The sequence below is a fragment of the Sparus aurata genome, chromosome 16 (genome assembly GCF_900880675.1).
Source record: "Sparus aurata chromosome 16, fSpaAur1.1, whole genome shotgun sequence".
NCBI lineage: Eukaryota > Metazoa > Chordata > Actinopteri > Spariformes > Sparidae > Sparus > Sparus aurata.
This window is the reverse complement of record NC_044202.1, coordinates 27,736,054-27,761,709: the sequence shown is the minus strand read 5'-3', so window position 1 is coordinate 27,761,709 and position 25,656 is coordinate 27,736,054. Positions and strand designations below refer to the sequence as shown.

General features: G+C 42.5%; 1 protein-coding gene across 13 annotated transcripts in view; it reads left to right on the top strand.

Moving 5' to 3' along the window:
• Window positions 1–25,656, top strand: part of myt1lb (myelin transcription factor 1-like, b) — a 117,277-nt gene that overhangs the window by 67,434 nt on the left and 24,187 nt on the right. For 9 of the 13 annotated variants that reach the window (XM_030443336.1, XM_030443330.1, XM_030443331.1 and 6 more), the window contains 7 exons: window positions 7,365–7,828; window positions 11,174–12,349; window positions 15,344–15,478; window positions 18,185–18,275; window positions 19,586–19,693; window positions 20,478–20,704; window positions 21,130–21,416. In XM_030443336.1, coding sequence (XP_030299196.1) covers window positions 7,365–7,828; window positions 11,174–12,349; window positions 15,344–15,478; window positions 18,185–18,275; window positions 19,586–19,693; window positions 20,478–20,704; window positions 21,130–21,416 — 2,488 coding nt within the window. The remainder of the gene's footprint in view (window positions 1–7,364; window positions 7,829–11,173; window positions 12,350–15,343; window positions 15,479–18,184; window positions 18,276–19,585; window positions 19,694–20,477; window positions 20,705–21,129; window positions 21,417–25,656) is intronic. The other 4 variants (XM_030443333.1, XM_030443332.1, XM_030443338.1 and 1 more) reach the window with 4 other exon arrangements.

Genomic DNA, 25,656 nt, shown 5'->3' with positions numbered 1-25,656 from the left:
CGCATAGTAGGGCAATTCACTTTAGAATTTTGAATGACAGTGACAGAGATTTTCTTTATGAAAATTGTGCCAAATGCAGAGAATTGTGTGTAGTGTTTTAAAAAAAGTGTGCTTTAGAACTGCAGTTTGATTGTAAAGCAGGTATTGTGCTTGTAGTTTAGCAGAATTGGTTCAGTGGGTTGGTGCATGAGTTACATGTTGTGGTCATTGTGTCTCAAGTACCAATTTTTGTGTGTAAACAATTGAGAAAAACTGTACTGTGGTTTTAATGAAAGTCAATGAGGCATTTTTGGCCACGAAGGTGGTTAGAGGGAGTATCTATTCCTACATAAAAAAGACTAATGCAATCAAACCAATTTCGTTGCTAATCTTTGATATATGCAAGGCTCTAATCATCACCAAAGCCCCAACAGCCTAATACCTATTATATGGAAAATACTACAATTTTTGTGGGTTTTTTTTTTTTTAAAGATAATTAATTATTCAAATAATTAAACTGGCATTTAAAGGGTTAAAACCCTGAAATTATTGAATATTTGATCATTTTGATCAGGGAACAAGCTGATTAAGGGGTCAAGCAAAAAAAAGCAGAAAAAAATATTGATGTATGAGGATTTTATGGCTGATTTTGTGCGTGTACATTTTTGGCCACGAAGGTGGTCAGAGGGATCAAAATGCATTCCAGGAAAAGAAAAGACATGTAAGAGTAAAAGACACTGGATTTCAAAAATTTTACTAAAAAGAAAAGTTCCTGCAAAAATGCATGCCACAAGCTGTAACACAGCCAAAATGATTGCTAAATCAAAAACATTTCAAGAAAAATGTACAAAAATGCCCGAGGAGGGCATGAGGGTTAAATCACTTCAGTTCCTATGTTCATGTATGAAGGTATGAAGGTATGAAGGAATGAAGGAACGTGTCACCCAGTGCAACAGTGTGGCTCACCGATGTGGTTTTAATTGTTTTTAGACAGGTGTGGTGAGGAAAAAGATCCATCAGTCTTCAACTAAGAGGCAGTACTTGTTAGATTGATCAGTCCATTTCGGGTTTTGGTCTTTTCAGGGGAAGTGTATCACTAAATGTGTTCTTTATTTTCTTGCTCTTACTCAACATTATTGTTGTGTTACTGACAGTGTAAATGTAAGTTACTGTTTTGAATCGCTTTAGTTAATTTTCAAGCAAAAATGACAAGTGTTCCTTGGTTGTTAGTGAGAATGTGCTTCTTTCATATTCTTATGAGTCAGTAAATTGAGCAGCAGTCTGAAGATGTCAGCCTGGACATTTTTTTGAGCAGATGATTAATTAAATAATTGACTATCTATAACAAAAACAATTTTTTGTCGCAGCTCTACTTTGGTAACATTCAAGAGTCATGTAAGTTATTCTCATTAAAGATGAATGTTGCCAAAAAATATAAATTTATCAATACACATCAATTCTGAATATTTTAAACCATTTCATTACTCTGTACCAGCCGTAAGTTTTCAATCTCGTTTCCAGCAGTGAGTTGACACATTCACTGCTGCAGTGCCCACGTGGCCTCCTCCAGAGGTAAATTAACTATGATGCTGTTTTTGAATATTGGTATTGTATCAAAGTTAGAAATTCCAGTATCATGAAAACCAGGGCCATCAATAGTCTTGCCTGTGCCCAGGACAAAATTATCTCTAGCATATTATTTTAAGGGTTAGAGGGTCTTTTTTGGCCCTTTTGGCCTTCCTATGATTAAGGGCCTGGGAAAAATGACCTAGTGTCCCCCCTTGAGTTTAGGCTAGTCTTTTCTTAAGGCCAGTTTGGCCATTTAATGACCGGTAGTGGCAAACACACTGAAACGCTGCTGACATTCCGCCTACATGGTCTGCTCACAATCTGTAATGATTGTTTCGGTTTATCTTCTTTTGACATAGCGATGAGCGATTCTGGCAAGAAAACACGCTGGTAATCTTCTAGGAATAGTGTCACTGCTGTTTGTACGTATAAATTCCTCAGAGCAGTCACACACATACTGTACATACAGGCAGCAAAGCAACCCCTTCCCACTGATCAGCACAGAAGTCTAGGATCCTTTCAACTTCATTGTTGCAGAAGAAGCAACATCCCGCATATCCAGTAACAGATATAAGCTACACATTATAAATTCATAAGACTGTTTTAAAGATCAGCTCTATGTGTGATTAAAGAAAAGAGTAGAGGAGGAGCATAATTGTCCAGCACAGAGAAATGTCTTTCTGAACAGCACTTGGCACAGTCTGTGAAGCAGGGCTGTCTGCATTAAGTTGCCGTGGTTAATGCTAAGCACTGCAGCTCCAGGACTTGCACAGAAGAGTTGAGAATATTCAAACATCTATGGGATTCCAACTACTGTTAGAAAAATGCGACATACAGAATCTCATGCTCATATTGTTTTTCAGGCAGGAATCATTGGCAGTGCGCTCACCACGATGAAGCACATGTGCAGTGAGAGAAAGAAAACTGCACATGACTTAACACTCTCTCAATGCATTACCACTGAGAATTGATTTCTTCCTAAATGAAGGAAGAAAGTATAATTCTGTTCACAATGAAATTTAACTCAGTCTCTCTATTCATTCATATCAGCTTGTCTGTGTTAGCTTAGTGAACAGTTACTTGACAACCTCCACTGTGGCTTACATAGACAAATGGACAGGCAAGAGGATGGAATTCCTTCCCTAAAATGGCTGCTGGGCTAGCAGCTAACTAGCTGGCCTCACTGTGTGTCTCTGAGTTAGGGTGATTGATTGAAGTCATTACGCTGGTGAAGAGAGTCCTTACCTGGCTAATCCAGGACTGAATTTAGCTGCAGGATGACCGATGGCCACATTACACCCCTAGAATCTGCTGCCAGATGAGCTCTCCTGCACAGGACCTCCGCTATCAATTGATGCAAAATGGCTTGTATGATACACTTATCTGTAATTTACCTGATCCATCTTAAAATCCCAACGTGTCCTCTTAATTCAAATAGTCTAAAAACACAAATAATTTGACTTATTCAATCATTATATTAGTTGTTCAAAATACATAACTAGAAAGGCACTAAGTAGAGCACATACCTCCACCAAGACCCAACAGTCCCCTTTAATTTAATCATGCCTAAACCAACATAAAATTAAACATATTCTGCTAGATCCAAATTTCCATTAGGACCCAGAAAGCCACCTAAATACATCAGAATTGTGTTTCATAGTTTCTCCTTGCTGCACCAACATTAATCCTCTTTGTTTCACCATTTACAGCTGTGTATGGAAGAGCGAATCGGCTCCTATTGGTCAAGATTCACAGTCCTCAATGCGCTGTCAATTTTCACCCACTATGACGCACTACATGAGCTAAAAGAATTGATTTTCACGCCCGGCGTCAGTTGTCGTTCCCAACCCGATGCCCTATGTCTGCTGAATCGGGCTATAAACCGACTGGTATATAAAATCTGAACCAGGCACAACACACACATCATACATGTCTCACAGACACATTGCAACTACGTATTTTATGAGTTTTATTTAAAGCTGTCATTCTGATGCTTGTGTGAATGAGGCACAGCAGCTGAAATGTGAGCTGGAGCCTGAGATGCCAGAAAACGCCCCAAATTGCAGCGTCTGCCATGCGCTGAGCCTCCCTCACCAAGACACTGTCTTTTGTTCTTTCCTGCTAGCGGGAGAAGCCTGACAGCTCTGAAATGATCCTCTCTCCTCTTACACACACACACACACACACACGCGCACGCATGAATGCACACACGCACGCACATACACACACACATACGCACACACACATACACACTCACACACGCACACATGCACACACACACACACACACACACACACACATCTCTCCTTTTCTTTTCAACCACTCTACCATAGATTTCCCCATTTTGTGTGCACACAAAAGAGGTATATACACACGTGCACATAAACATACATTCTCGTGTCTGTATATAGCCTCTGCTTCTGCTGTGCACCTCTCGTTTTCTCTCGCCGTCTGTCTCTCTCTCTCATTTTTTCTCACTGGCTTGCTGTGAGGATGGCGACTCCCTCGTGGATTTCTGGAGGGTATCACCATGGAGACGGGGCTCTGCCACACGTGTCTATAGATCCTCCAGCTGGATAGGGGGCAAAGCCAGAGGTGGTGCATTCCCACCATCAGTTGTGTGCTCTGCTGAGACAACAATAAGCCAAGGCTGAGGGAAGGGGGTTGGAAAAAATGGGGGAAAAGTGGAAAGAGTATGTTGGGAAAATATCATTATATGAAATAGAAATATGAGAGAGGAATTGAGGTACTATATACTCAAATATATAGGTGAGGTAGAGAGAGTGTATGAATGGAAGGAAAGGGAGCAGGTGAGGTTTTGATGAGTGATAACAGAGGGGGAAATGATGTGGTTTGAATGTTGGGTGACAAGAGGAAATGATGAGAGAGAGAAGTCAAGGAAAAAGCAGCAATGAGAGCAGGCAGAAGAAGAGGCAACAGTGGCCTCATCTCTGTGTCACAGAGACAAATAGCATGTGATGCTAATGACTGGCTAAAGCTTTTGCCCCTGCTGAGAACAGCCGCTGATATGACTGCTAATAAAGGCACCGTGGAATGCTGTCGCATTCCAGCAGTCGCTTAACTGTCACCCAAAATTAGCTGAACGGGAGTTCTCTGCTCTTTTCTCCTGCCTCACATTAATGCTCCAGAAATGGGGATCTCTCTGTAATGTTTCAAGAAGGTTTTGTCTGCATTAAGGGCCACTTGCTCACAATGTAATATAATTTGTTCAATCTTATAATGCTAAGACTGCCCACTCCATATGATATGGAGGGGCCGTTTTGTTATCTGAAGCTCTTTTCTTCTTTGATTGCCACCTCTAATACCACAAACTCCTCCTGGAGGATTTTGTGATTATACCAGGGGACAAAGCAATTGAGACTTGGAGAGACACAGTGTTTTCTCATTCTTTCCTTTTTGTGCACAATTCCTGCAGAATTTGTTTTCTTTTTGATTCAAATGCCACCAATTTATTTCTGGAATTTTAATTGCCAAGCAGTGAGTGGGAAGCATTGCCTGTGATGACGAATGTTGTAGCCAAGGTCACACAGTGACAGAGCCATGCAACGTGGGATGGAGGAGCTGTGGAGGCTTCCTGTTCCTTAGTCATCGCTGTGCATAGGAGCGTCGGGGCAAACACACCTCTCACAGTGTCACAGCAACCTCACAACTCCTTAACACGAGTATGATGAAAAGTAATTTACCTTAAATGATCTGCAGTTACATTCGATGATCAGGGGCTTTTAAAAAAGAACCAAATATCTGTTCCACTGTAGGTGGATCTTTTAGCATATCAGGTTTTGTTCCTCACTCTCCATTATTAAAAGGTCTTTTTGTTTGTACAGTTCTGACTCAGGATAATGAGGTGAACTTGACTCCTTTTTAAGATACAATACACACAACCCAGCATTTATTATTTACTATCCATTAGATGATGTTGATTGATTAAAGCAATTCAACAACTTTTTTGATTCAGGTGTAGTCACCACTGAGCTCAATTTTGACACACTGCTTGACAGCAAATGCTGCTTTAAGACTTTATTGTGAAGATAAAGGTGAGAGGCAGGAGACAGAGAGGGATAGAGGGTTGATGGCCTGTGTCTGTCTGCCATTCCCACAGCACTTTTCCCTCTCCCTCTTTCGATCCCTGCAGTGCTCCCCCTCCTCCTTCCTCCCACTCACCTATCCTCCTCTCCTGCCAGGCTGCCTGCCTTGGCAGCCACTAACCTGCTGGGACCGGCCCTTGATTTATTTGGAGAGGGCCCTGAAATGGAGGGGCCAGGATGAGTGGCATTTTAATGTGCTTTTGAGATGTTTAGTCACAAGCACTATTGATCACAGTGCCGTACCGCACACCCCCGCTCCCTCACTGTCCCACAGACCTTCGCGCTGCCCTGGGGGAGAGGTCTGGCTGTCAGGCAGGGAATGAGTTTCCATGTGGGCTTAGATTAATGCAATGAAGACTCTGTTTGCGGGGGGTACAGCGGGTCAGACCATTAAGGAATCCCTGGACTGTGCAAGATTGAACCTGCCAGCTGACTGGACCCTGGCTGACTGATGGACATCAGGGAGAGCGGGATGGATAGATATTACACTGTGGGACTTACTATATAACAACAGAAAAAGAGGAAACAGAAATCAGTTTGGAAGATTGTGATTCACCATCCTACAATATCCCACCACTGCCATGATCCTTTTCTATAGCCACTCGACCACAAAACCAGCACACATTAACTAACACCTACCATTTTCTTAGTCTCTCACACAGCCTTGTGCCATTCATTCACATCAGGTCTTACTCTAAGTAGCGCAGAGCCAGGGAAATGTCCAGAGGTTGTAAAAAATAGGAGCCAGGGATATTTCACAGCTGAGTGAACATGCCCAAAGCGTGTTTAGCTCTCTAACACTCCAGCCTGGACAGGGGGTTTATTTGATCGCCAAAACACTCAGCAGAACTCATCATAATTCTGACTGACTGACTGACTGTGGGTGCTTTTGTCCAAATGTGCCAAATGTTTGCACACAGCCACACACGTACACAAACTCATACACAAATGCACAAGCAGTAGCACTCATTCTGAAGTCACACTCATGTAGCTTACTTTGGGGGGGCAGGTAGCAGTTCGGGGCTCTCAGAGGTTTGGTGAGCAAAATGGATTAAACCCCTGTGATCAATAGCCTGAGCGAATACCCAGATTATCAGATTAGGATCTGTCCCCCTGCTGCCTAGGGGAGCCAGAGAATACATTAAAATCTAAGGTGCCTTGGCAAGATTCAATTAATCAGGCTGCAGGTTGTCTCTTACAGTCAATTCCAGACAGGCAGTTGTGTTTTGCTGCACTTGGTTCACGTCAGAACAAGGGCATTTCAGTCTGGAACAAAGTGTTTGCGGAGCATGCACAGTGATTTTCTTTTGCCTGAAGAACAAATTGATGTTACCTGAATATAAATGAAACTGAAAATAAACATAATCTTCTTCTTTGTTTGCTTCAAAGATAGAGATTTCATCTATTTGTATGTGCTTTTCTGGAAGAAATTGAGCATTTAATATTATTGCTCAATAGTTAATGATTACATATCTAATTATGTTGGTTAAGCAAAGTTTAATATATTTCCCAGCAGACGAACTTAAGAGGGGGGGTTTCCTTGCAGTGAGAAGCTTTTTTTCCATTTCTGTTTTGTGCTTTGTATTCTCTCCAAATGTAGTTTGTAAAGCACAAAACCTCAACACAGAATCCTGGCTGCAAATGAGCATTAGCACTTCTGGCCAGGTGAGGCTAACAGCTAATGGCTGCCCTCTTATCTCCCCTCTGCAGTGTGTACGGCTGCCCTCTGGCTAAGAAGAGAAAGAGTCTAGACAGACAAACCCTGGAAACGTCCCCTAAGAGGAGCGCCTACCTAGGTGACATGAACAACTCCACCATGGATGATTGCTACGAGACAGACGGAACAGAAGAGATGGACAACAGGGAGGAAGAGGAGGAGGAAGAAACAGTAGAGGAAGAAGAGGAAGAGGGTGAAGTGGAGGAGGAAGAAGAGGAGATGGAAGGCTACATGGACTACAACATAGAGCAAATGGAGCATGAAGATGGGGGGATGGAAAGAGGGGATGGAGAGGGTGAGGAAGAGGAGGAAGAAGAGGAGGTAGAGGTGGAGCAAGAAGAGGAGGAAGAGGTCGATGAGGAGAGGGTGCAGGAGGCAGATGAAGAGGAGGAAGCATTAGAAGAGGTGGACTTTGACGAGGGAGAGGAGGAGGAAGGAGAGCAGAGTCAAGGGCAAGGTGAGATTGCTTTATCATCATATTGAAACACATTGGATAGATGTCTCAAATACATCAAATGCACCAGAACAACCGTTTCAATTTTTCAATGGGTTTTCAATTTTCAACAGTCCAACATTTCAGGAGCAAATTTGATTTTGAGTTAGATGAGAAGGTATGTTGCACTCCAGTCTGTGTATGGTCCATTTTAGGGCTACAGCCAGCCCTCTTAGCACAATGACTGAAAACAAGGGAAAAAGGTAGCCTGGCTTTGACCAAAGGTAGTAAATCCACCTAAAGTTACAGAACTCAGACTACTTGTTTGATTATTTAAGATAAAAATTACAGATTTCCATTTTGGCAGATTTTTTTCTTGGCTCAGTTGCCGCTTATCAGGTAACCAGGAAACACTCCAGCAAATCACTGTGCCCAGAAGAAGTCATCTGCCATATAACCCCTGTAAAATGGCAAATTATTGTTTTTAAACATGGATTTTTGTACTGATCAAACAAATCAGATCTAATCTTGTAATTAAGGATTCTTCTGATAGCTGGAGTTTGTTACCTACAGCTGTTTTCCGCCTCTCAGGCTTTTGTATGAGGCTAAAGTTATTTAGCTGCTAAGCATGGGTTCATATTTACCACACACACAGGAGAATAGTATAAAACTTCTTGTGTAACTTTCCACCAAAAAACAAATAAACATATTTCCCTAAAATTTTAAACAATTCTAAGCATATCTATCTATTTTAAAATGTTGCCATTATTGTCAAGGATTGCATCTGCATATCTGTGGTTTATATTTTAACATTTGATGAGCCTAACAGTGATGTTCAAACACTGATGGTGTTTTGCACTGGAATGAGATAAGGACCTAAAACAACAAACATAGTCTGGCATGGACTGCATTTCTTGTGTATAGTTTCTAGACAATTCATTCATTAATTCATTTGTGCATTTTACTTGCATTACGCATAGTTATTTTCAAAGGCTTTATTACACTGCTAGTCTAAAACCCATTAAAATCTGGAGGAGAGGTGCACTGACACTTAATTGTTAGCTACTTATGAAAAGTAGCAGGGTCTTCCTTTGCGATTATTTCCCACCCATTGCAATGTTAAACTTCTGCATAAGACCTTTGCCAGAAGTATTAGATCCTACATGCTAAATCAGGAAAAACTGGAGCCATGATTATTTTTTAGGACTATGAACAATCTGATCAATTTTAATATCAAAATAATGTTCAGATCTCTGTCCCTTGACAAATAATAAATCATAAAAATATTAGAGCTTTTCACAATCAAAGCATTTTTTTTAATTATGCCTATCTTTTTGTGCACATAATACTGTACAACATACAATCTAGTTTTGGGACTGGGATTACAGAACCCCCATCCCCCAAGGTGGCTAAAACCAGATTTGGCAGGTTTCTCTCCAGCAGATTTTGCATTACACCCCCGCATCACTATTGGACCTGACAGTGCCTTCAAGTCCAATTAAGAGTGAAGCTCTGAGAGAGGAGTCTGTTAACCCTGTTTGATGCGTAGCTCTACCCACCCAAAGTGTTGATATGGCATCTCAGCATCCATGCCTGTATTTTCGTGAAGAATGTGAAAAAATCTCTACAGACTGGTGTTCATTAAAGCCTACAGCCAAGGCCTTACCCTTAACAGTGAGAAAGCGGACTGTTGCCACTGTCTCATCAGCCCGTCAAGCCTCTCTATTTACATTGGTCGTAGATGATTAGCATGTCATTTTGATGAGTGCTATGGAAATGGCCACAGTACTTGTTGTCACTGGACAGTATTCACTATCCTGATGAATTCTCCAATTTTTTCTTATCATTGAGCTCTTCTTCAATTATTATGTGTGCTTGAATAGACAGACTTAACAACATTATAATCTGCAGCATTTCCCCAAAGAACAGCAGAAAAATCTTTCCATATGGCTCTTTATCATATACAGCATTTGCCCCGAGACAGCAATACTGGATGGTAGCTTGGCAGATTCTAGTTTCCTACATGTAATAGAGGAGAGATTCTGGAGCTTCTCAGTGTTTTTTCAGTGGCTTGGTTAGCAAATCCATAGCCAATTCAGAGTGGGACAGTTTCTCTGTTCCCTCCTTTATCTGTTTTGTTTCCCTTTTGTGTACCTTGATTGTTCTTCAAATTGTGTTCCTGTGCCATGTTTCATGACACCAAAAATTAAACCCCTGGTGCAGGACGCTGCTGTAAGAAGCCTTCTACTGTTAAAATATGTGTCTGGTCAGTCGTGACTGTTCCTTGTTCCCGCTCCGAAGCCCTCACCCCCAAAGCACTGATACGGTGTTACTCTAAGATTGGAGTGTGTGGAACCGTGTTTGTGTACAGTATGTGAGTGAGGTAAAGTCAGTGTGAGTGTCTGTGTAGTCTATATGCAGTACAAGTATGTAGTTTGATATTATTCAGATTTGTTTTTGAATGCATATTGTGATGTGTTTGCAACCATCTTTGTAATTTTGATACTGATCAGTCATTGTTTATATTGTGATTACAGACATGTCTTTGAACCTGGTGACAGTTAATATTTCATCACTAACAATTGCACTGTTGTCACTAATACTATTATTCATTGTCTGTTCAATTTGGTGGGGGGTTGTAAGTGGCAAATGTGACGCCAATGTGAGCGATGTGCTGTTGGCGGCTCAGGGCGGAAATGTGAAAGGAGAGATTGGAAGTGCTCCAGGAGTGAGTGCTCGAAATTACTGACAGAAGAGGTTCAGTAACCTTTTGCAGCCTGTCAGAATCAATTAGGGAGTGAAAGGAATTCTAAAGATACTGATGATTGAAAGAAAAATAACTTTACTAGCAAATGATGAATAGCTACTGAGTGTGGCAGATGGAACACTACATTATCTCTCAGATTTTAGACTCTCCTGTTAAAAAAAAAACGATATCTCTAACTCAAAGACATCTCACAGTGTTTTGATTTACACTGTTGAATAATGAATCAAACGTAATCTCGTTTGCAGCTATTTACAGAATTCTTTAGCAATAATGTTAATTATAAGACCTGTGAATATCATTTTCAAAAGTCATCTTGGAAATAAGGCAAATATAACACGTGCTAAAGATATAGTCCCTGGTATCATTGATTCTCTTTTACTAGAGCATCTTTCTCTGGAACCTTCCCCAACTGCTATATTTAACTTCCTGTGCTGATTCACAATTCAGAACACAAGCTGCTGTTAAGACTCTCAAAGTAAATTATTAGGGGAAGCAAAGAGTTCCTTATCCAATTAGATGGACCAAGCCCAGAAATCTGATTTGCCAGTAAAACAGAATAACGGAAATGAAATTACAAGACGTTTGTTCTTTCTTTCCAACAGAGGACAATCAGATGAGCAGCGGCCAGGGGGCCCAAGGCGATGGTAGAGGTGGTGGCAGTAATGCCACATCTGGCCAGATGACAGAGAAGGACGACAATAACAATGATGAGTACGAGAACTACGATGAACTTGTGGCCAAGTCCCTCCTCAACCTGGGCAAGATCGCAGAAGATGCTGCGAACCGAGCCATGACAGAATCTGAGATGAACAGCAACTCGTCCAACAGCGCTGAGGAAGAAGACGAGGAGGAGGAGGAAGAAGAGGAGGAGGAAGATGATGAAGAGGAGGAGGAGGAAGAAGAAGAGGAAGAGGAGGAGGAAGAGGAGGAGGAGGAAGAGGGGGAAGGGGATGAAACACAGAGGGGTGATCTAAGTTTGGACATTGACAGTGATGTCGTTCGAGAGACAGTGGATTCCCTGAAACTGCTGGCCCAAGGTCATGGTGCTGTACTGGCTGACAATTTAGAAGGACAGGAGTTTGAGGATGGTACAGCTCAAAATGGGGGTGAGAATGACTGTACTCACAATGGTGGAAATGCACGTAATGGTGGTAACGGACAAGGTAAAACAATTAGTAATGGACAAATAGAAAACAGCGATGAGGAAGTGTGTTTAAGCAGTCTGGAGTGCCTACGGAATCAGTGTTTTGACCTGGCTCGGAAACTAAGTGAAACAAAGTCCTCTGACCGAAATGGGCCGTCCCAGCAAATTCATTTTTCATGTGGGGATCCCAATCAGCAGCCCCAGCATCACAGCTATGCTGATTTCAACCACAGCCAAGAAGACAGGCGGATGCTTGAAAGGAATTATTCTGACATGGACAATCTCATGAAGCTTGAGGAACAGCTGAGCCCACGCTCCAAGGCCTTCTCCAGTTGTGCACAGGATGACCGATATCACTCCATCCACCGGGACTTTGATGAGGACACAGCCTCTGTGACATCGGACCGATCAGAAGAAGTGTTTGACATGACAAAGGGTAACCTGTCCCTGTTGGAGAAGGCCATTGCACTAGAGTCAGAACGTGCTAAGGCAATGCGGGATAAGATGGCGGCTGAGGCTGCCAGGAGAGACGGGGTGAGGTATAACCATGGGGACCATAGCCAGAGGCATGGTTACGGTGTTGACCGTAAAGCCCGACTACCTGATGGAATGAAGAAGCCTTTCTACCATAAAGGTGAGTGGCTCTTTCAAACATGGACATGCTCAGATGCACACCAATGATCCATTGGAAACCATATCTAGACAAGTATAGTCATGTTTACCTTATTTAACAAGCTCAGGTAAAATGTCTGTCTGCCACTGTTTGGCTCTTTATTCTATCTATCCTGTACTGGAGACTAGACAGCCCACATGCATTCTGGGAACTTCACTATAACCCCAGGACAAGCTTTTTCAGCCAATTTGGAAATTCGCATCTCGGTAGCAGCAGGAGCAGCAGCAGCAGCAGCTTATGTTGTTAAAATAGGCCAGCATGGAAACATCAGAGGGTAGGCTTGTCAGGCATAAGTAATGGCAATCTGCACGGACTGTTAGGACCGCAAATCTCATCCCTTCGATGCAGCTTGGGGTAAAGCTGCCTATTTTTAAACCTGCACAAGCACTTGGGAGTGGAAGCTACAAAACAGAGATCCTCTGTCTTTGGAAAAGTTCATTCTGTAGGGAACAAAGAAGCTTTTTACGTTTGTCATGACGCTCATGACCTACTGTTCAAGTTGATACTTACTGATACCATAGTACATAGTACAAAGACTGCAGTATTCCATCAGTGGTAATTGTTATATGGTGTACCGAATGTGCTTACATACGTGAGTTTGGAGTAGCAGTCTTACAGGTACTGCAGTGGCATTTACAGTAGTCTGATTTCATCTTCCTTATTTGACTCCTCATCAGATCTTTTAGTGCAACAATATTTAAAATTTGTTAGGTTAAATGATTTCCTCCCATAAGGATGGTATCAGATGAGGCCAACAAAAAAGAGGATGCTAATTCACAGCAGGGTGATATCACACCTTAAATGCCACACAACTCACCGCAGGTATATATTGCAACTTAAATGCCACACAAATGTTAATTTCAACGGCCTTCGATGGCCCCTGTGTCTGACTAATGTTGGAATAATGAGAGTACGTGAGACAGTTGCATCATGATAACATCTTTCCCTCAGGCAAGATAGTAGCAGACACTCGTTGACCAGGGTTCCTGTGTGATTCATAAAACAGAGCATGATGAGGGAGGGGGAATGGGGGATGGGGGATTCAGAGAAGAGCCCAGCTCCGAAGAGAAGCACAAGGCTGAGATGAAAATGGAACGGTATCAGAATGACCGATAACAGACGACAGGCACACCGACTGTACATTAATTATCCAGAGATGGTATGGTAATGGGGGCCATTTGCTATGCAAAGCACAGACCGTCCCCAGCCACAATCAATATCCCCTGCTTTCTAATATGCCTTCCACTTGGCTCCTCTGCAATGGAAGCATGACGAGAAAAACGCACAAGCATCATGTATGTGTACGTGTTCACTTGTGCATGCATGTGTGTGGAAATGAAGAATTATTTCCAACTTACTGTTCAAACACAAAGTCAGTGTGATAATGTGCCCAAAAGAATTAATTTTAATAAAAAGCCACATTTAGCATGCATACCAAGTGCTTTATCAACATGAAATTTCCCTGCCTAGACTGCACTGGCGTTAACAGAAGAACCAGACATGACATCGCAATATTGTACCAAACTCATATACTTCTAACGTGACATAGATAGATGACAGCCACAATGGATAATGATGTCCTTTTATCTGATCAGTAAGATGAGGGATTTCATTTGGTGACCACTTGTAAATGGATGAGTCAGTGTGCTCCATCGCACCTCTCAAATTTGTCCTTTCTCAACCCCTCTACCAATTTAGTCGATTATTCTTTTTATTGCTCTTATTCCACAACCTCTGTTTCATTGTGGTTTGACAGTAAGTGCCCTAGGTGGATACACTAAGTTGCACAGGCCTGCAAATTTTAAACAGTGGTCTTTCTTTCTATGGCAAAATATAATAGCCACTCCCTTTTCCCTATTACCTACTCTGCTAATCTTGCTTCAGATATTCAGATAAATGTTTCTGTTACTCAATTGGATCCAAACTGATTATACAATCTGAACACTATATTCCTGTAACTCTGCTATGAAAAGATATTGTACAAAACTATTATTGATTTGTAAATCTTCCTAATTTTCATTGCAAGTGGTAATGTCAACTGCATCAACAAGAGCCATTGTATGTTGATTGTAAGAAGAATCCTTGACCTTCTTTGAGAGTCAGAGTGTTTCAAAGGTGAATGGTTACATCTACAGAAACGATGCCAGTTGTCTTGACAGTTGGGGGGGTAACTATATCTGATCTGGGTTTCCGAGAAACAGAAGAACCAGATTTTGGGAAGGGAAAGACAATCCCATCCGGTTTGTGTTTGTGTGTGTGTGTGTGTGTGTGTGTGTGTGTGTGTATTCACAATTTCATTACAGTGAGCAAACCTCACAATCAAACAATCTGTCATCAAGACAGTTATTGAGTCTTTGTTCTTGTCAATTTTCACTGCATTTCTTCAAATAAGCACAGTTATACATAATGGACTATGAACAAAAAATTAAATCCACTTAAAATTCAAATGTTTTTGGTTGCAGTAGACAAGGGCCTACATTTGGTTACAGACGTGGGTTCTTCAACTAAGACTGTTTCCTGGATTTTACATATTTATATCAATCTAGAAGAAAGCTCATAATCGTGAAATCATGATTTGTAATTTAATATTATGTTCGGACAACTGTACTATGGCCTGACTGATACTCGATTTTTGGGGCCGATGCCAATATCGATATGAGGAAGTTACAAAATGCAGATATCAATATATGGCCAACATACACACATTTTTGGCAATGATCCCTTAAATGTGGTTATCATACACAGACAGGATATTTTACAATTTACCGAAACCTTATTATCTAAAATAAAACTTCTGCACTGAAACAGTAAACTTCACTGGGAAATTAATGATCACAGATTATCCCGAGCATGTTTTTCTGCATTATATTTTCAAAAAAAGTTTTTTGTATCGAAGCGGTCGCAGTCCACCATTTTGTCATATGTGATGCCCTCGGTATGATTTTCTGATAACAGATGCTTCACGTGCAGACAAAAAGGAGAGTCGGTGTCCGACACCAGGCTGCGACGGCACGGGTCACGTGACAGGACTGTACCCCCACCATCGGAGCCTCTCTGGCTGTCCACACAAAGACAGGGTGCCACCAGAAAGTAAGCACTTCAGTCACACACCAGTCAAACACCAGTTTGGCTTATTTATCCAACCTGTGGCCTTTATGTTCTTTGATGTTCAGGAATCGGCATGTTTCCCGTAAACACTGCTGTGTCGAGCTTGTTTGATGTGCTGTGTGCTTGCTGTCACGACTGGACTGTGTTTGATATTTGAGCGGGGGGTACAGTGAGGGGTCACTTTGGTTGCAGCTGCATTTCTCTTGTGACCTTTTGCATGGGGCCATGGTTTTGCTTGCTGATTGCCTGCCTAGTGTGCCGTGGTGATGAGATGGGAAATAAGACCTTGGTGAATAATGGCCATGCAGCGATTGGTGGAATGGTCAAAAGTTGTCAATCAGTGATTTATTTCAATGGATGAGACTAATGACTGACAGGGATTCAAAGCATGTGATAATCCTGTCAATTGTTGTTGCTTTTAACCATTGTAGGGGAAACAATGGCAGCATGCTTCTTCACAAAATGTTTTACTGACTGTGAGACTGATAAGAAAGGTGAAATACCATGCTGTTATATTTCATTAATCTGTTTAGCTTTTTAATGTTAATTGAGTCTTAACATTTCATTTTTTCACAAAACTTGAACATGCTCACAGACCTTGATAACACTGAGCAAGTTTCAGTCACCCGTGCCTTAAACTCCATTCATTTATTTGTATTTCTTGCTCAATTATGTTCTGTTGAATAGAAAGGCAGTGTCATATCTCTAAGCCACAGATCAAGTGAAGTGGCAATAAACATTACCTTTGAATTAATAGTGAGTTTTTCCTTTAGAGATTTCACCCCAGTTATTTAGTCTCACTCACCTTGTGCAAACTCCTTAATAAAAGCCCCTTTACACGTTTCATTAACTGCTGTCTGAAAATCAAGTTATGATCTGCCATGACCCACACAGCAATCTAAAGAAAAGAAGGCCGTAATGGCAGTTACCATGAAACTCAGGCTTGTAAAGACCAGCAGTGTCACAGATACATTTTGTTCTGCGTAGTGCCACTCACACAAAGGTCCCTAACCTGAGCTGTGCCCTCCTCCCAGAAATGTGTAATGACTCAGAGCAGTTGACCTTGACTGGGATCAAGAGCGCAAGAATGGAATTTGGGATGTGCTTGAATTGATTGTCACTGGAGATTTTGGAATATTATGTCTGTGTTCCTCCTCCTATTCCTCACTTGTCTTGATCAGGCTGACTTATTGTGCAGATGACACCACTAATGTGCTTCAGATCACAAAAAGTTCTCTTTCTTAATCTTTGTGGCATCATCTTCAGTACTTCTTCCCTGACTCTCAGGATACTTGGGAGTGAAACACACATATACACACAGTCTTGTTGCTGTGAAAAGGTGACCTGCTTTAGATGGCATGATTTATCGCTATTGGGTCTCTGCATTATCAGCCATGTAGCAGTCAGTCACAGGTTTCTGTTACATGAGCTCGATAGTCTCATGCAGTCTGACACCTTGCTCCCCCATTTTAAAAGCAGAGATGGGTACCTGTCATACCTGCTCTGTGGAAGATTTAGCTATGTGCAAGTATCTCCCCTGTTAACACATTTGCTGTACTGAATGGACAATGTATTATTAATGCACTGGCTTCATTTAATTGGGAATTCACACAGTACAACCAGGTTGTTCCTTGGGAAATGTGAGAAATGATGATTAAATTATATCTCATATTCATTAATTCCTGTTCCTGTAGCTCTTTTCTGACAAATGCTAAAATATTTAATCACCTCACATGGGAGTCTTTGTTTTGTATTTAAAATGAATTACCTTTGTAACATACAAGGCATTTGGAGCCACATTACTTCCTCATGTGATTCTTTTCCTCAGCATCCCTGTAGTTCTGTCAGTGCCCACAGAATCAGACCAAGTGTTTTCTTTCCATTTTATCTGTGTCTTTGCAGAGGGCAGGGCAAAACTGGGATATGCATAATGTATTGGCTTGTGGCATGTTGAGGTGGCAGGCTTTGTCCAATTACCTGCACCGAACACCAATTAGTATGTACGGGAAAGAGGATGATGAGGGGTTAAAGTTTAAGGGGGTGATAATGATGAAGCTGGTGCCAATGGGGTTTGGCCCTGCGCACAAGACAACCCTTTCCCGCACCTGCGGTGCTCCGACGGCTCCTCTCGGACATCCATAGATCATTAATCTAATTGGCTGGTTGCTAAGGGGATCTGAGACAGTTATGGACTGTTTTAATGGTAAATGGTATTGAAGACTGCACTCTCTACCCTAACAACGTGCGGATGATAACAAAGCACACTCTATCAAGGAGCTGTATTCCATCTGTCTGCTTCTTCCATTGATTTCAAGGCTTGTGTTTTGCATGATTGCTAGCTGTTGGTTGCTCTACTCTCTGCATGCCCAAAATTTCCTTCCATTTTTCTCTCTTGCTGGCTTTGTCCTGTTAAACTTAAATGACATCTTTTTATTCATGACTGTCCCTATTCCATGAATACTAATTTGAAAGGGCTGGGTAAGTGGAGGCAATATGGTGGGAAACCTTGACTGCCCTCTTAAACTAGTGTTCATTAAAATGAAGAAGAGGTCATTTGGGTTCATACAGGCTCATTTCTTAATGATGTTTATAATGCCAAGCTCCTCACACACTAATAAAGCTCATGCGTGATTGTAAGGGGCTCCTAACCTTCCCTGTCTTTCACTCCTGTCTCCTGTCTATATGAAGTAGTGGCTATGTATGAGAATGTTCTTAAGTGTCCTACGCCTGGCTGCACGGGACGCGGCCATGTCAATAGCAACAGAAACTCCCACAGAAGGTAAGCGACAGCCTGCCCTTGTGAAACTGGCACTGTCCATGCTGCACCCTCCTTTTTTCACAGTGGGACTTTTTTTCTAGCAAGCTACCTTAAATAATTTTGTCATCCTCAGTTTTTTTTAACATCATCTTTTTTTTAGTTATTGTGAAATCCATTCTCTTTGTCCTTTCAACACATCATCTTTTGTGTGTGGATAAGTACAGTTTGTCTTATGATGTTGGTTAGAAAGAAAATATTAAAGTAGTTCAGATGCTTAACGATCCCATAGTCTAACTGAGACCGATTGGAATGCTGCAATTCACACCACAGCATAAATCATTTATCAGCTTGTGGTGAAAATGGCATCTATCAGGTGCAGGTTTGGAGGGAGAAACTGAAGTAGCAGGGCACTCCTGCCAGTGCTGTCAGACGGGGCGAGGTGACAGTGAAAGAAGAGTGTCACCCGCAGCAGATGCTCAGGGAGCCGGGCATAGCAGCAACCATTAGCACCTTTCTGCCACTCAGCCAGGGTGACAGGAGAGGTGCAGACCTGGGAGGGCCAGAATGCCTCCATGCCGTGCTTAGTGACACGGCTGCACTGCAAAATAGGCATGCACAGTAAACTTTCACTTTAACTAGAAAGAGCTGTTATAAACCTCCAAACTCTACCACACGCTTTCCGAACCTGATACACACTATTACCCCTGCACACATTCAGGCACGTCTGATGACAGGTGTTCATGGACACAACTCTATACTGGCTTCAGGCCATTGTCAAAGCAATTTTTTTCAGCACTGCCCAGCACACCACAGTTGACAGACTGGATGGAGAATAATGGGGGTTAAGGATAACAACATGAACTTTTGTCACATTTGCTCAGTTACTTGTCAGGAGAAAGTTTTACAGCCCTAAATTCTATTGTAACAGGCTGTAGGTTTAGATCCCAAGTGTATGTGAGTGAGTGTGTGTCTTGTCAGCATGCGTTTAAAGGACACAAGATGCTGCAGCATGCATGTAAAAATGCACATTTGTCCATAAGGGAATATCTATTCTGAGAATTATTTCAAGCCACTCAACCAGACATGCATGCCATCACCAATTGTGTTGTTATGAAAGTGCTAAAAGTAAGTCAATACGGTCAGTTACTTTCAAACTGGTAGACGATGGGATTGATTGGCTGACAAACGGAGGTGCACAAGCTTTCAGGCTGGCAGTACTCTAACAAGCCAAATATCATACAGCATGTGCATTCAGTGTAGCACTTTCACATATCAAAATGTGTCTTAGATTCATGTGTCACTCTTCCACTGAAGTCACTTTCTCATTTCAGTCTGTCAGGATGTCCTATCGCTGCAGCTGAAAAGCTGGCCAAAGCCCAGGAGAAGCACCAGAGCTGTGATGGCTCCAAGTCCAACCAGGCCTCTGACCGAGTTTTAAGGTAGGTACTCTTCAGCTGTGGTCATTCCCTGAAAGGAAAATGCAAAATGCAAATATACAATACTCAGTCATGTTGGAATGGTTTGTTCTTTTTTCCCCAGCAATTTGTAAAGCTATTGAGATTTTATGTCTCCTTTTTTGTTTTATGTTTATGTTCTCCTGTCCACTGAGAATACTTTCAAGAAACGGCATGTTCATTCCTCTGCTCACTATTGAAGGCAAATCGCTTTATTAGATTTTAACAAAATAGTTTTCATTTATCAGAGTAAAGGCAAAGCTTTTTGAAGGAGAGTTTCTCTGATTGTCATGAAAATGCGGCGATGAAAAGTCAGTAGTTGTACATTTTATATTTATATCTAACTAAACATCACTAGTGCATGATATTACATCAAATGTTTTCCTGGTCTTAGATCAGGGACATAAATGCACATCAAATGATAAAAGCATATCAGAGTGTCCAAGTATTATAAAAGAAATGCAGAAATTTAATTTAGTTTTTTATTGACTAGGGATGGAAAAAACATTTGTAGTGGGTTTTTTTTTTTTTTGTAAAGCAGAAGAAAACATCCATGCTATGGTGTATAAAAGGGAGGCCCTGCACCCTAAATCACCCTACCCTCCACCAGCATCATCCTCTATATTCTAATCCTGGATTTTTACCATAGCAGTCTGCCCGCTCCCTTGCATCTGCCCATTTATTAACCAAACCCCAAGTTCCCTCTCTTCCCCTGGGCAATGTTGAGTGCCTCGGTCCAACTTCCACCCCCTCGTCATTTATTTTCCAGGCCTATGTGCTTTGTCAAACAACTGGACTATCCTCAGTATGGTTACAAGAACAATGTTTCCACCAGCACGCCCCGCTCTAACCTGGCCAAGGAGCTGGAGAAGTACTCCAAGACCAGCTTTGACTACAGCACCTTTGATGGCAGTAACAACCACCAAGTGTATGGGAAACGGGCCATTGCACCCAAAGTGCACGGACAAAGAGACACCTCCCCCAAAGGATATGACGGTATTATTTTACAGCAAGATAAAAATGGACTCTGTTAATTTCCACTGTACATTCCCATCACTTTCCTTTCACTTCTCCCACAGTGGATTTACTGTTTTATTTGTGTTGAAGATTTAGTAAACTCATAAATGAACACACAATTATTCAAAGCTTAAATAAATTGGGGACACAAGAATTTTTTGTCGGGTCCTCTGATGTGGAAAATTATTTAAAATTTGGATATGACTGTCAATCAAAATACCAAATTTATCAGACAACTGTACAGTACTACTTGTACAGTATTTGACAAGTTTGCAGGATTTAATTTAAACACAAACTACATGAAGACACATTCAATTAACATGTAAATGCATATCATACATAATTGTAAGTATTCATTGAAATGCATTAAGCCCTCTTTCAAATGTCTTTAATTTGTCCTGCAGCCAAACGTTACTGCAAGAACTCCAGCTCAGCCAGCAGCACCACCAGCACCTACGCTCCCAGCAGTAGCAGTAGCAGCCTGAGCTGTGGAGGTGGAGGAGGGGGCGCAGGAGGAGGCAGAGGGGGTGGGGGTAGCAGCGCCAGCAGCACCTGCAGCAAGAGCAGCTTTGACTACAGTCACGACATGGAGGCCGCCCACATGGCAGCCACGGCCATCCTCAACCTGTCCACGCGCTGCAGAGAACTGCCCCACAGCATGGGAGGGAAGCCCCAGGATCTATGCTCGCAGGTAGGACGGCTGATGAAGGATCATTTTATTTTGTACATTTTGTCAACAAATGAAAATAAAAACAAACAACATTAAGATCAATAGGTCTCAATAGTCAACCTCTTCTAATGGGTTTATGGTTTGGTTGAGCAAGGCACTCTTATTTTGTTAATGAAAGGATTTTACAAATGTTACCCAACTTGACACTGGTCTTGTGACTAGCCTCACATGACTTTGTATTCTCTGCACCTTTGTCTCCTGCTTTAGTCACACACAAATCCACTGACAGATCATCTCTGTTCATCCTTCATTATACAAATGCTGGCAGTGAAAACTGACTAAGATGCACACACCACATGGACACATACACACACTCACACAAACACATTCCATTAAAGATCTGGGGCTGTGTCTTAAACTCAGGGCTCAGCAGGGCATTTTTTTATTTCAGTCTGGGGATCAGATAGGACAAAGCGACGTTTGACATGACGTGAGCCCAGTGTGTCATTTCTGAGGAGATAAGGTGACCATGTTTCTGCATTATCTGAGCCAAGATGCTGAGCTGGAAAATGGGGACCAGGAAGAGAGCGCACAGCAGAGGGCTAATGCTGACTTAATGCTAATGTTGACAGCGGAGATTGTCTGAGAATGAGAACAAGGGTGACCGAATTGAAAATAAAGAAAGAGAGCAAAGAAAGCCTTTTTGGTGGGAGGCTTCTTAATGTCACAGTGCAGAGGGAGAGGAGAGGAGAAGGAGTTACAGAATGGGAGGAATAAAAAGAGAGGGAAGAGGAAAGGAGGAGGAAAGGATGAAAGCCAAAAGCAACGTACTTCCAAAGAAAAGTGGAACGGAGTGAAGTTGGCGGGAACGACTGCCTGAAGCAGTCAGGACTTCCTCTGGTCCTACCTCATTTCATTGTCTGTCCTCCCCCTGCTCCTGGGCCAGACAAGCAGGATGCTCTCGGGGCAGGATGGGAAGACGGGAGACTTCAGAGGCTTTTTTTTTTCTTCCTCTCCCTCTTTCATCTCAACACCTCACCTCGTGGCACACACTGTTCTTTTCTATGTCTGAATAAAACTTCACACACACATATATTCTCACCTCCTTGTTTTTTCAGCCTGTCCATCCACCTGTTTCTCTCTCTCTCATTCTGCTGACTGAAGGTTCTTGTTGCTGGATAGACTAAAATACTGAAATGAACTGTGTGTATTTATTGTCTTAAAGTCATTTTAATATATTATAATATATTCATATTATTAAGTAATAAAGCAGCTCAGTTTCTGAGGAGTGTTCCTACTTACCTTGTTGGGAAATGTACCTTTAGATCATTCATGTCTTTTTGCATCGATGATTAATTTCACTACTGCTACTCACTACAACTGAATGCCATACCTAACAATAATACAAATACACTTTCAAAGGATACCATGCTATAGGTTTCTCCTAAGTTGTTTCTACCTTCAGGCAGGTTCATGTTCCACAGACCTAAAACTCACTTTCACATTCAGTGTCTGACATACACATCATACAAATGCACACAGGTGTAACAAACACAGAACATTATTTCTTGCGATAATGTGGTTCAACTAACAACATAATTCATGTTATTATTTCTCATTATTACTACATACCAAATCACTAAAATTTTACAAAAACCTTTCTTGTGAAGCCAGTTTAAGCTTGATCCTTTTAACTGTTTAAACAACATATAGCACATACTAATTTATCACACGTTTTATTACACTCGGTACACTCATTTGGAAATGATTGTATTTTTTTCATATAGTATATATTAAAACAACATAACATCATATATTATTATTATAACTGATACATATATATCCGATCCCTGCTGACATTGCCTGACAGCGGGGTACACTCTGGATAAGTCACTATATATATATATATATATATATATATATATATATATATATATATATATATATATATATATATATATATATATATATATATATATATATATATATATCTCCGGTGCCTGTCGCGGCGGCTGGCCCGGGGGACTCCTGAGGCTGCTGACGGGTACCGGCAGGCCAAGCGTGGGGCAGCACGGGCAGTCTCGGAAGCAAAAACTGTCTGGGACAGTGCCTCTGGACTGGCAGACCGGGGTGGTGGTTCCCCTATTTAAAAAGGGGGACCGGAGGGTGTGTTCCAACTATCGGGGGATCACACTCCTCAGCCTCCCCGGGAAAGTCTATTCCAGGGTACTGGAGAGGAGAATTCGGCCGATAGTCGAACCTCGGATCCAGGAGGAACAATGCGGTTTTCGTCCTGGCCATGGAACACTGGACCAGCTCTATACCCTCTGCAGGGTGCTCGAGGGTTCATGGGAGTTTGCCCAACCAGTCCACATGTGTTTTGTGGACTTGGAAAAGGCATTCGACCGTGTCCCTCGTGGCATACTGTGGGGGGTGCTCCGGGAGTACGGGGTCGGAGGCCCTCTGTTAAGGGCTGTACGGTCCCTGTACTGCCGGAGCAGGAGCTTGGTTCGCATTGCCGGCAGTAAGTCAGACCTGTTCCCAGTACATGTTGGACTCCTGGCAGGGCTGCCCTTTGTCACCGGTTCTGTTCATTACTTTTATGGACAGAATTTCTAGGCGCAGCCACGGGCCGGAGGGGTTCTGGTTCGGGAGCCAATGGATCTCATCTCCGCTTTTCGCGGATGATGTGGTCTTGTTGGCTCCTTCGAGCCGGGACCTCCAGCATGTCCTGGGGCGGTTTGCAGCCGAGTGTGAAGCGGCTGGGATGAGAATCAGCACCTCCAAATCCGAGGCCATGGTTCTCGACCGGAAAAAGGTGGCCTGCTCCCTCCAGGTGGGAGGAGAGTTCCTGCCTCAAGTGGAGGAGTTTAAGTATCTTGGGGTCTTGTTCACGAGTGAGGGAAGGATGGAGCGTGAGATTGACAGACGGATCGGTGCAGCGGCCGCAATAATGCGGTCTTTGTATCGGTCTGTCGTGGTGAAGAGAGAGCTGAGGCGAAAGGCGAAGCTCTCGATTTACCAGTCAATCTACGTTCCGACCCTCACCTATGGCCATGAACTTTGGGTCATGACCGAAAGAATAAGATCCCGGATACAAGCGGCCGAAATGAGTTTCCTCCGCAGGGTGGTAGGGCGCTCCCTTAGAGATAGGGTGAAGAGCTCTGTCACCCGGGAGGAGCTCAGAGTAGAGCCGCTGCTCCTCCACATCAAGAGGAGCCAGCTGAGGTGGCTCGGGCATCTGTTTCGGATGCCCCTGGGACGCCTCCCTCGGGAGGTGTTCCTGGCATGTCCCTCCGGGAGGAGACCCCGAGGAAGACTCAGGACACGCTGGTGTGACTATGTCGCTCAGCTGGCCTGGGAACGCCTTGGGGTCCTCCCGGAAGAGCTGGAGGCAGTATCCGGGGAGAGGGAAGTCTGGGTGTCCCTGCTCAGGCAGCTGCCCCCGCAACCGGCCCCGGATAAGCGGATGAAAATGGATGGATGGATGGATGGATGGATATATATATATATACACACACACACATAGATATATAAGATTATCTTGTTGTATAAGATTATCTTGTTATCTGCATACTATTAAACTGCATTCAAATGCATTAAAAGCCATCCAAAAATGTTGTTGGAAACCAGCAACATTTTTGAAAAAAGGAGCCATCCTTCTTAGGACTTTATGAAAAGGAGGAAGGATGGTGAGCACAGTTAGAGATGGAAGAAAATTTGAGCGAGGAAGACAGGACATGATGTTGCTTTTACTGTAGGACCTGAACTAGGTAGGTAGATGTAATGTGGCAAGAATTAGCGAGTGACCTGTCACACTGTGGCCCTTTTTCTCCCCCCATTTCCATGGCAACTTAGGTCAGGGGTTACTGGGGGGCAGAGTGAGAGGGGATTGTCTCTAATGAAGGAGGTGGGCTGCATCCTCACACATCACCCTTGATTAATTGTTAATTCCATATAAAGGGGTGGGTCAGATTAATTGGACAGTAATTTATAATACGATGAGTGACAAGAAGAGGGCGGTCCACTGAGCAGATTCACAAGGACAATACGAGTCATGACAACACATGATGAGGCATGTGCCATTGGATCTATTCCTCAGCTGCTTGACCTTTATTTTACAGTGACTGTTATTGTTGCTCTTACTGTCCCTTCTTGTTTCCTGCACATCTTCTGCCTCCTCTTTCTTTTTCAAGCTCCTAGCCAAACATGCAAATTAATATTTAGGGGAATTTTAATACCAAGTGTGTCAGCCTTACAC